Below are 12,495 nucleotides of genomic sequence, written 5' to 3' on the forward strand. Positions count from 1 at the left end.
ACTGTAGCACACGTGGGTGGGCTCCCCTGCGCTGCAGGCTAAGGTTTATGGTGAGTGACAGAGCGCTGGGTCAAGTAGATGCCTATCTCTATCTGCAGTAAGGACAGCTTAGCCTGCTGGCTGGCTGGAGGAAACTACCTGCTGGCTGATTGGAGAGGGACCATAGTCTTTCGTTTGAGAAACCGTGAACGTTTGTTTTTTTTATGGATCCTTGTGACGGTCAGTCTTTGTTATTAAATGCACAGAGAAAGGTTTGTGTGTGTGTGTGTGTGTGTGTGTGTGTGTGTGTGTGTGTGTGTGTGTCTGTGTCAGAAAAGGATCAAGAGATCACAGACAAGTTTTTACTGCAACATAGTAAAAAAAAACATGCTCACCGTCCGGTTACCACAAAACACAGCTTGCACATGCTGTGCAGCAGAGTGGAGGCTTGATGGAGGAACGCAGACATCTTCGGATGCTCGTCTACGGGGCCCTGGACCGACAAGAAGCAGCCGTACAGCTTGTGGATCAAACCCATGTTTACTACGTAGCTGGAGGAAACACACAAAGAGAGAAAAGACATGATGTGGTTAATAGCCATTTTTCCTAAAATATACTTGCTTAAAAAAAAACTAAAAAAACTTGTCTCACACAGGCAGACAAAGACCTTTACTGTGCAAACTTCCACAGCTGAAAGCAGACACCTCACCTAAGCCTTCCACCCCCTGCTATTACTGTGATATCTCCAATTTGTCTTTGCCAATGACAGGTCTCATGATCATGTTCCCTGTACTCTTTCAGCCACAAATCACTGCTAATAGTGTCATTAGAGGGCTGCTGTGGTCCCTCTGCCAGCCCGGCTCTGGGCCCTTTGACAGTCCCCTGACCTGAGGCTATGTTCCAAAAAACCCCTGCTATGCCTGGACCCTCAAGCTCAGCTCAGGCACCGACAGCTTACGAAAATCTATAGAGCACTATAGCTGCCGATCAAGGCTTTGGAGTAGCTGATGTGGTCACTCTGAGGCAGTGGGTCCCTCCTCTTATCACTTCAACGGCTCTTTGCATCTTTCACATACCTTATATTGTTGGAACTGTCACTCACTGGGGTGAGCAGGTGATTATGACCGTTCTCAGCCTCCACTGCAGGTCATCTGACACTTGAACCAAATCTCATTGTTTTGACTTGATCCTCTTCCCCAGCTTTACTTTGGATGAAAGGATCTTTCCTCACATTGCCTGCTCTGTTCAATGCCTGCTCTCAGTTTGACAACCTGCTTGGTGGTCGCACTTGCCACTTGATGTGTCTCATCAAATGAGCATGAACTGAAAACATGTATGACAGTGATAGGGGTCTAAAAGCGCTGAAAACTAAACGGAGAAACCGGTAATGAGTATATTGTGATCTCCTTTCCTTATAGAATATTGGTTTGCATTGTGGAAAAGTGAAACTAAATGTAAAACGGTTTTGATCTTTTGTCCTTCCTCACTAGCATATATATTATATAAGGCAGCTGAGGTAAATCTTGTGCTGGTACTTGGGATTACGGGTCTGGACGACACCATTTTTCTCAGGCCCTCCCCTGTCTCCTGGGTTACGACTAGGTCAGTAGATGAGAGTGGTAGGCCTGTGTAGCTGCTCCGTCCAGATGAATCATTGCTTGTAGGAAAGGCTCCACTCTTCCACAAAGCTTCATCAGGGCGGGCCTGCCTTTCCTCATGGTCAACATTTCTCCAACACAGCCCTGACTCCTTCTGCCCAGACCAACATGGCTGGCTAAAACGCCCAGGTTCAAAAAAGACCTTTCAAAGCTTTGGAAGGATTTCTTTGTTTATGCTGCTTTTAATTTTTTCACTTGAAATATATTGCTGAACGTGTGGAAAAAAAAAAAATCAAGCTGGAAAGACGCCAGAATACAAGCTCATTCTCACACTACCTCTGCTCTAACTTAACACCAGTTGGATCATTTCCAAGAAATCTGACAAGTTGTCAGCCTGGTCTTTACATAAAGCACGCTGTTGAGGAAATCAGGGGTTGACCAACTCTCAACCCAGTCAAGAGGAGTGAAGGGGGGGGGGATGTACTAAAGAAGGTAAAAAGGTCAGGAGATGAGGAAAAGAGGTGCTGTGTAGGGGGAGAAGGAGCAGTGTGAGAGTAGTGCAGAGCATTAAAAAAAAGAAAATACCTGATGAGGTCTTGTGTGCGAGTGTTGAAGGACTCAGTGGCAGAGCTCTTGACCTTGGCATCTGGGGAGGAAATCCACTTTTCGTTTTGTCCAGACTCTGGGATATGTGGCCACAGAGATCCCAGGACGGTAGCAATGGTCTGCAGCAGACCGGTGGTTAGACCCTCAAAGACTTGTTTGTTCAAACTACGGCCACAAATGGATTTATCCTCTTCTGGAACATATAGCTGCAAGAATGTAAGAACATAATGATTATTTTATAGGATTCATCCTACCAACATATAGAGCAATAAATAAACCCCTTTTTATATAAAGCCCAATGCTAACCGGCTGCTTTAGAAAGGGAGCATCCAAAAACCATTAGACACAATATCTATAAAAAGAAACAGATGATGAGTCATGCACGTCTATAGCTTTAAATTAACACAGATGCTAACATTTTATGTCGTGTTTTTGTTTAGCACAGGGCTTTTCGTTGCATTATTGGTAAATTACACAGTTTCATCAGTTTAAACTCTCCAGCTTTAGGCCACAAATAAGTGTACTACATCGCTGTGAGTTGTTCATCTACAACAAAAAGTGGATTTCCTCAGGCAAAGAAATGACCAGAAAGCAAACTTAAACCAGTAGGGATTTACTAAAGAGATAGCGGCTAACAATAAGGAAGCCCAATTAAAAAGGCTGTAAAAAAGAAATAATAAATTGTAGTCCTATGAGTTTTTCTTTTTGTTTATATTTTCAGACAAACTAACACACATACAAACAGAGGTCCAGGCTAATAGTGTAGTGCTACTGTGTAAAGTGGGGAACCTTGCACAGACAAAACCTTCTCATTTGGTCTAATGGTTTGGGTGGTTGCTGACAGCAAAGGTAAATCCGCCGACATTCTCCACAAATCTAATTAAAAGGGTACATGCTCATATGGCAGTGCAACCCCCACCACTTTCCTCTGTCGCTCACACATACCAGAAACACTGGCTGATGAAAAAGACAACAATTTAAAAAAAAAAAAAAAAAAAACAACGGAAAAATTGTAAACACAGAATTAGTCGTAATAAAATCATTTGAGCAGGGTGTATATAGGCGCCTTTGTATGTTGTGTGACTAATTTCTTGATCTGCGTTGAACAAAAGGAGAACGGTTAGTTTGTCTCCTGCAGTGCCGCTGGATATGTCAGTCAGCAGAGCAGCTGCTGGGATATGTTTTATATAAACTGAAGCATACTCGCTAGCCTCTCACTGCGTGCCCTCAGGAAATATGACTGCTCTGGATTGGAACTCGGCACAGGAGAAGGAAGCCCCAGTAGAGTTCATGCATGCACCACAGCCCTGTGCCTGTGACTTGTCCTGTCTGTGTTGCCTGGGAGTGTAGGCGGCCCCAAGCGCACCGCCACCGTTAGATGTTCTGAGTGGGCTGATGTTTACAGTCCTTCTTACAGAGTGCTGAAGGATATGGGCTGACATGTCACCGCAATACAGCCTGCCTGACTACGCTCTCACATTCCCCTAGTCTGGAGGCATCCATAGAGAGGTTTGGGCAAGGGTTTGTTTCTCATTGGCTTGTGTCTTTGTCTGTCTTTCATTAACATTGTGGCAAGAACTGACACCTGCAAACAGGCACAGTTTTCACAGTGGTCAAAGCAAAGTATACCAACAACTTATTGTTAAGAAAACAGGGAGCGTCCAATTAAATAGTGGGTTAGAAATGGTTTTATCACGCTTTGAATAGCTTTACATTTCTCTTTATTGTACATTTCTCTTTATTGTTTCTTAAAGGAACTGAAAGAAAGCTTTTACCACAAGAATTTAACCTAATGCATCAAGCGTTTTGTTTGTTGTGTCAAAGCATGCCTTGGCCGTGAATCATTACTACTTTTTATTAACATACTTACTGTTAGCTGATGCAGCAGCAGGTCCATGAGGAGTGCTATCTTGTTGCTAAACAGCACATAGGAGCAGTTGAGGGGGCAGCAGGAACACGCCAGGAAGTAGATATTTACAGCAGCACACAGGGATCTAACACAGGAAGATGATAAAAAATAATAATTTACAATGAATTAAAACACCACAAGTCAGACCCTCCCTTTCCCCCGAATCAGTTAAGAAATGATTCCACTGGGTTTTGAATGTCTAGCCCTGGGCATTTACAAGACTATCTGCAGCCATCAGGAAACCAAACACACTCTTCTGTATTTGTAGTTCTTTAAGGATGTAGTTTGTCTTCACGTGTCAAAAGCATATCGCACTGACAGTGTGAGTAAGGAAGCAGATTTGAGGAATAAAAACACTCATATCAGCTACTTATGCAGATACTCCCTTCAGAGCCACCTTCAGAGGAGCTGAGCGCAATCTCTGTCCCATCTTGGCTTGAGATGGTGCAGCATTTCCAGTGGAGAGATAAAACTTTTCCTCTCAGCAGCTCCTCACAGCAGCCAGAGCTGAGCCAGTAAGCATGCCTCTGTATTATGTCTGCTCCTAAAACAAGCCCCAGAGAAGATTAATGCTGCAGATAACTGACCAATCGTTCTGCTGTGACTGCTACTCCCCCTCAGCCTCGTTTCATCAGTTAATATTTTCTGACAACTGTATATTTTAGCCATTGGCGGAATGGCGTGTCCTATCTGCTCGCTGCAAGAAAGGAATCTGCCTCTCCAGCACCTAAAGTAGGCCATGTTTATTTCAAGTGGTAAACATTTTGATATCTACCAAAACCTTCACATCTGCTGTACGTTTTCGGTCAGACCACGCTGGCAAAGGGAAGGAAAATAGATTAGGTTGAGGCAAGCCCAAGTCTGTCAATAACTTCCTCTATTCTCTGCTCTGCACTGGCTCAAACAGTCATCTCGCTGCATCATTATTGACATTGCAGAGTTCAGCTGTCAGACATGGAATGTGGTGTTAATGTGAGAAGCACTTTATTTTGAGTGATCAGATAGTGTCCAAATCTAACATCAAAGCCCACTTCCGTCCACCTAAAAACAATAACAGAGCAAAGCTTTTTTTTTTTTTTTTTTTACAGTTAATGTCCTATATGGCAGCTCTATGGACAGTAATTTTATTAAAGCATAGCGACTGCATAAAAAGTTAAGTGCACTGATATAGCAGTCTGTGTGGAGTAAGAGGTTAGGTAACATGAGATCCCATCCAAACTGTGCTGTGTGTAGCCTTGTCTTGATTCTTTACTGAACACGGGACAAAACCAGCTTCGAAGTAAATACCAAAATGACAACTCAACTACTTTTTTCCTCAACACTGGTGAATAACTTCATGCTTCACACAGCTAACGAAATTTAAGCTGTGGTAGCCGCCTCGTACATTCCTCCGATCTGAAAGAGTTATTTCAGATGCCTTGAGTCACTTTCCTGGTATTTTCGATCACAAAGTGCAGGAGGGAAATCATATGACCTATCAGAGATAAACGACTAAGAAGGACTGACTTGATTACTGTCAGAGAGCGGTTTCACAACAGCCGGATACAGTTCATCTTGGTTAATGGTAATGTTCAGGTTACAACTACGACAACTTAGATTTGGTGCTCTTCTCCCGCCCAATGTTTGTTATGGAAATGCATAGAAAGTACACCTGAGAAGATTGCCACTGGTGCTTTTATAATGGCTTCAATCCTGGCTGGAATGCTGGCATGCAAGTCCTAAACCGTGTACAACAGAATATTTGATATTTCATTCAAGAGGGATCTCTGATTTGGAAAAGATTGAGGAAAGTTTTAGATCAGTGGACTTCAGAGAAAATGCATGATTTGGAATCTAACCTGGTGCTCTTGAAAGTTGTAGAAAAACCCTTTTTCAATATTTCAAACGATGCTTGTTTGATATATGTGGTGATGATTTTTAAGATTATTTTTGGGCTTTTTTTGTTACTTTAATTAAGAGATAGGACAGTGAATAGAGTTGAAAATCAGGGAGAGAGAGTAGGGGTATGACATGCGGGAAAGAAGCCACAGGTGGAATTCGAACCCAGGCCGCCCGCTCGGAGGACTGCAGCCTCCATACGCGCGCACTAACCACTGCGCCACCAGAACCCCAAATGCATATATATTTGAGAGATAATGCTCGTGTTGTTTTTGTTTCACGATTATTTACAGGCTGCCTTAAATGAAGCTTTTTAAATGAAGAAAAAAGGTGAGATTGTTTTCCTAACATGACAAATAATTTAACAAAGGTATTACAAACAAGTTATGGCTTGGTCTTTAAACATTAAATTCAAGGCGTGACATTACCTGACAAGCATATTATTCTAATTAAATCACATCACTTCTGAAAAGACAGATCCGCCCCTCTGGCGTCACAATTGACTCACTCAACTGCTCATGTAATGAGCATGGGATTGCTTTGTAACGCAGCTAATCAGGCTTGTCTTTGGTCATCTCTGAACAAATGAGGAGGCTGTCACAGACATGTTTGAGTTATGCCCTTACACCAGCCGGTACAATGAACCATCACAGTGATCTGTCTTTGGTTTCCTCCCACCTAATTGAGCTTGATGAGTACGACACCTGATATTCCGCCCTCGCTGGGAATCTCACTATCTCAATACCCCTCAATGACAGCTCCAGTGAAAGATTTGAAGGAACAGTTTGGTGAAGTGCAACGCCAACCGGTCTCATGTTACACAAAAACTTACTGCGGACTGATATGTGCCAGAGATCTAAGCAGGCAAAATTCCTCCACCTACGACCTTATTATGGGTTGTTTTTACATTGTGCTTTAAGCATTCCCAAAATAACCACAGCCTCCATCTCCCATCACTAATCCACTGCATGATCCACGCTAACCCAAACCTGCTTTGAAAATAGAAACACTAAACTATCAGTATAAAGTTTAAATTATAGACTGATTATTTTGATCCAACACTGATAAAAAGCCCAGATTAAAAAGGAAAGTGAAATGCATGAGCGATGGAATCTACACAGCTACACCGGCAGCGTTAATTTGGCTGTAAAAAGATTTAGATCAAGAGAGAAATGAGGCCAAGAGGTAGAGGGACGGAGAACACCTGATCCTGTATTGCTCCCCTGCATCCCTCTGGGGCTCTGCCTGGGTGGCCATCAGGTTTGTGCACAATGATGGGAGCTTAATAGGTATATATATAATCAAATGTAACTGCATTGTAAGCGAAGATTTAGATAAACAACCACAAATAGCTCTTTTTTGTTGCTTGTTTTTTCAAAGCACGTTTCAAAGTATTTCATGAGCCTTTCTCCCGCTCCTCTCTTCAGTGACCTCTATTGGAAGACAGGAGAAAAAGATAAACAACCACAAATAGAAAGTATTCCTACTATGATTGAAATCATCCGACTTTATTGCCTCTCCAGGTTGAATCAGACCTGACACCCATTAACAAGTTTCCTAAGCAGAGTCTTTTCACCATGTGCATTTATTGAGATGAATAGCCAACTCTCAATTCAGTTGACAACAGGACAACAGGCCAGTAAAAAGCTCTTTCTGCTTTTTGTCACTGCCTCAAGTTATCAACCCTGAGATCTGTGCTCCTCAACCTGAGGCTCACATTTCTCGCCCTCTCACTGTGTTTCCTATGCGTCCAGTCAAGCCTGACTGGAGCAACGCTGCAGAAATTCGACCAACTTCCAGATCAGGTTGAGTCCGTGCCTCTTAAACAGGGTAAATTTGTGTTCAGGGGGAGAAAAAGAATCCTAAGCCAAAATAAAAGGTGAGGAGCAAATCCGTTTCCTTGTGCTGTCAAACAATCCCTTCATTCACTGCTATCTAAATGACATTTAATTTGATTCTGCTGTTGATCTCTCCGATACCCTGAGTGCTTCCAGGACATCTACTCTGGCTGTCGTGCCACACTGGCCAGGTATGAAGGGGAAAGAAATCTGATGAGCCGTCACACACCATCACGCACAGGAGCATGAATGCATGCACGCACACACAAACACAAATGGTGGAAAACATCCTGAAATAAAACCACAGGTAGCAGGTCTGATTTCACAGGATACACCAGGTCATGTGAGACAGAGGTAGAAATACAAATTGGGTTATCACTCAATGTCCAACGGCTTCTTCATGCTTCTCTGTGGATCAACTGCTGGACTTTCATGACTACTACTGCGTCCGTTTTTAAATCAATGAAAAATTGTCAAAATTGACAATGATGAAAAAATTAGAATAAAAACTTCTGAATCAGACTCTCACAACCCAAACGATCAGAGATGAGCACTTCTGCTCTTTTTTGTTGCTTTTTTTTTTTTTTTTCAAAACACAAATTGTGAGCCCATTCACAAGTATTTCATGAGCCTTTCTCTCGCTCCTCTCTTCAGTGACCTCTATTGGAAGACAGGAGAAAAAGAATACTATTCATCTTTGTAGCTGGCTTTTGGTGTTACTGATAATACGCTGTAATATTTATAGGTGGCAACGAAGATTCTTTCATTCACACTTGTTACTGAAACACATCCAAGAACTGGTCTTTATATTTATTTGGACTTAATGGTTAAACTTTTTTTTTTTAAAGAAAAGAGCTTCAGATATGTGATTATGTATTCATCTGGTATCTATACTAGAAAATATGACGGGTACGAAAGGCACTTTCCCAATTAAAAAAAATAAATCTGTGGTCACAATTTTAGATTTATTTTGCATCAGAAATAGAGCTTTAACAATCAGCCAATTAATTGATTGGTCTACAAACTTAATATAGAAAAAATAAGGGATGAGTTCGTCATTTTCAAAATAATATTTTCTGTAAAAAATGACAATATTTAAATGGGTTATTGTCACAAATGGGCACAACAATGGAAGCAGTTTGAAAATCCCCTCTGCTTTATTCTCCTATTGAGATATATAAAAATGTTGTTTGAAAGTATCTGAGAAAAATCATAAACTCCTGCCCAACACAGTAAAGAAATGAATTTTGTTCACAAAAAAAACTCTACATCCTAACATCTGAGATTCTTTTGGCCCTCTGTAATGTGATATGCTCTCTGCAGTGAAGTTAATGACAGTGGCTGCATAAACCCTGATCTGGAAGTTCTAGTGACCACAGGGTTACACCAGGACATTAGCGGAGCCTCGCAAAAGAATTAGCTCATTAATGTAATGGTAACAATATGGAATCAGCCTCCCCGGGGAGAGATACGGCAAGAGCATCTCCGCAGCTGCATTTTTTTTGTAAATCACTCAGCTTATCTGGTGGGAGGAGGTGATCAATACGGCAGCATCACTGTAAACAGATAATGTAGCGCACTCGGGGGCTAGTGTCTGCGTATCGGCCCATTAGGCCACACAGCGATCCAGATGACGGATAGTGATAAGTAGACAGCCGGGCTGCGTCCTTGTGTTGCATCTCGTCACCACTGACCTGTCTGAGCTGCATTACAAGGTTAAAATGTGTGACCTCTCCTGACTGCGTTGTTGTTTACAAAATTTAACTAAAAAAGGAAGTGCTATATATTTGAGCAAAGTTGTGTCTATTCAACTCACCGCTGCACCGGGATTCACTTTTATGTACTGTACTTTGATGAAAACAGAGCTTCATTTATCTTTAATGGTCCATTTTAAAAACATTTCTATCTATACTATATGAGCTATTGTATACAATATATACCAGATTTAAAGTCTCCATAGAGGTGGACTGATGTGCTAGTAATGGGCTTATGTTTGGTGAAGCCAGGCAATTAAATAACTTTTATTCAATGGACAAACTGTGACTGGTGTTAATCGAGTGTTATTCTCTCTGCAGGGAATGACATTTCACCATGTGTTAGAGGTTTAGATTTAAAAGAAAGCCATGTCGTCCCATTCTTTTACAATTACTCAGAATTCACCACAGCGTTTAAATGGCCCGGTATGCATAAGATACAAAATTAGGGCTCATCTTTATTTCCCTTCCTCCGACACAGCATGTCAGATGTTTCATAACGCATGCAGGTATCATTTGAACTAATATGCATGTCCTGTAGGAATGAGCAAAACAAACACCGAGTACAAAGAAGTCCCCACGTAAGATAATAACTTTTCTTCCAATTCAGAAGTCTGCCTGAAAAAATTCCACCAGATTACAATGATTGAGGAACCGAGAGAGTAAAACAAAAATCAATATACATGTGATGCCTTTTAAAAGCCTTATAAATATAAGAAGCATTCGTCCATTAGCAGAGATTCAGAGACCAGTAAATGCTAATGAATGGGAGAGCAAGGCCATTCGAGTCCATTACAGAGTCCCACTAGTGAGTACAGCGGCCTCTCTGAGGTTATCTACTGGCAGGGCATGCAAACGCCAGACCCACAACTCAAAAATACTCCGCACTCTAAATGATAGATGAGACACATGTGCTTTTTGTGTTTCCAGAGAAAGGAGCGGACACAAATTGATCACGGAAAATGGAAATGTTTCCCCTTTCTAAACGAGGCGGCGCTGTTATTCAAAAGTACATTTTAAGAATATTTATGAAGATGGAGTAAATATAAACAGTGATGGAGGAGGTTAGTCGAGATTAGCTCATTCACTTTACGATATTGCAAAAAAACAATCACAGAGAAGAAATAAAGAAGTGTGTGTGTGTCGTGGGTTCAGAGAAAGGATAGAGTCAAAGTGAAGTCGTTGGAAGAAAGAACTGGAACAGCTGTTTAAGGGTTTGTGAATTTAAAGGAGAGAAGACAGACATCTAAAAGAAAAGGAGAGCCAAGGAATGGTCTTAAAAATAAATCAGTTAATTCTTACGCAGCTTGGCAAACATTTCTCAAACATAAAAACGCCTCAACTGCATAAATGTTTACATGTTTGTCAGTGATTTATGTGTACTTCCAGTCTTATTTTATAGAATGGACAGGCTTTATTGTTGCAATACAATGTACAAGGAAATTAAGAAATGCTACTCCTTCTCATAACAACAACATTCATTCTAGTAAAAAAAAAATGTTTGTGTATATTGCACAATGATTAATATAGTGGATGGAAAATGGTGTATTTTGCATATTGAAAAAGTAACTTGCACTAGAAAAATATATTGCACTATGTATTTGTGTGGCTTGGTGGGGAGAGGGGTCAGAGTGTACTGAAGTTCAGTGCGGCTCCACGAGGAAGAAACTGTCTGTTACCATGTCGCGTTTAAGTACAGCTTTGATTGATGGTTTTGATGTTTTTATCCTTATTAGAGATTGAGTAAGGAATATTAGATTCAACACTATGGATGGAAATGTATTAAAAGAGATGACGTAAAGCAACATTATCCCATCTAATGGAAAGTTATCAAAACAGAAAGTGTATTTTTTAATGAGCTCAGCATGCGGGTCCTGTTTATTATTAAACATTAATAAAGGCTCGCTCACAGCAATAACTGTAAGTGCAGGAAAAATCATTCAACAAACACCTGTTACAATCCCAACATTAAACCCTACATTTAGAGCAACACCATGTAGATCCATCTCACTCCATTGATCTCCAAAACAACAACAACTGCTCCTCCATTTAGAAATCAAACTGTTGTGCTCATAATCTAAATAGACAGCTCACCCTTCTGGCTTAAACCAGAAAGTTCATTAAATGATTTTAAAAAGAAATGGAGGACAAACCACTAGTCCACTTTTGTTTTGAATTGTCTGTTAAATAACATTAAGATACCCTAATTTTTTTATATATTAAGAAATATCATGATGTGAAAGAAAATGTAACTATTTAATTTTTGTGACAGTACTCACTTGTGAGGGATACGAGGAACTGAAGTGGGCGTGGAGGCAGCAGTGATGACCTGCAGAATTTGTTCCAGCGCAGACAGGCCGCCGCCCACTTGGAAGGCCACTTGGTCTGCATTGTTCTGACGACAGAGAGAGAGAGAGAGAGAGAGAGAGAGAGAGAAAGAGAGAGAGAGAGAGAAAGAGGCGGTGAAACAGAGGTACAGTCAGGGGAACAACAGGCAACAGGGCTGTACAGGGGATTACATGGCTCTCACACAGAGAGGGAACCTCTCTTTTCTCCTTCAGGAGCGAGGGATTGAAATTTGACACAAAGTGATCCCAGAAGTATTCCTGTTTAATCTCAAAAGTGCACAACCCGACTCCGCCCCACAACAGTTGGGTTTCAGTGGAAGGCAAATGCTCTGCAGGCTCAAGTTAGCACCAGGGTGGTCTCACCTGATGACCACAGTGGACTGCAACTGAGGGAAACACAGCTAAGACAAACTAAGAGAGAGGCACTAAAAGAACCGTAGAATTAGGATAATTATTCTAAAATGCAAGTTTACAGAAAAACCTTTTTATTATCAGTCCTTCATCAAAATGTTTTTCAACCTTCAAACTCAATGCATCCTTGGATATTTGCACTTATTTACAACCTGATTTCAAATTCCCCATTCC

General features: G+C 41.2%; 1 protein-coding gene across 4 annotated transcripts in view; it reads right to left on the reverse strand.

The window, feature by feature from the left end:
- Positions 1-12,495, reverse strand: part of scaper (S-phase cyclin A-associated protein in the ER) — a 54,717-nt gene that overhangs the window by 11,789 nt on the left and 30,433 nt on the right. For all 4 annotated transcript variants that reach the window (XM_065957220.1, XM_065957218.1, XM_065957219.1 and 1 more), the window contains 4 exons: positions 11,842-11,957; positions 4,054-4,177; positions 2,163-2,389; positions 375-530 (listed from right to left, as the gene is read on the reverse strand). In XM_065957220.1, the coding sequence (XP_065813292.1) occupies positions 375-530; positions 2,163-2,389; positions 4,054-4,177; positions 11,842-11,957 (623 nt within the window). The remainder of the gene's footprint in view (positions 1-374; positions 531-2,162; positions 2,390-4,053; positions 4,178-11,841; positions 11,958-12,495) is intronic.

This window comes from Labrus bergylta, chromosome 7, assembly GCF_963930695.1.
Source record: "Labrus bergylta chromosome 7, fLabBer1.1, whole genome shotgun sequence".
Lineage (NCBI taxonomy): Eukaryota > Metazoa > Chordata > Actinopteri > Labriformes > Labridae > Labrus > Labrus bergylta.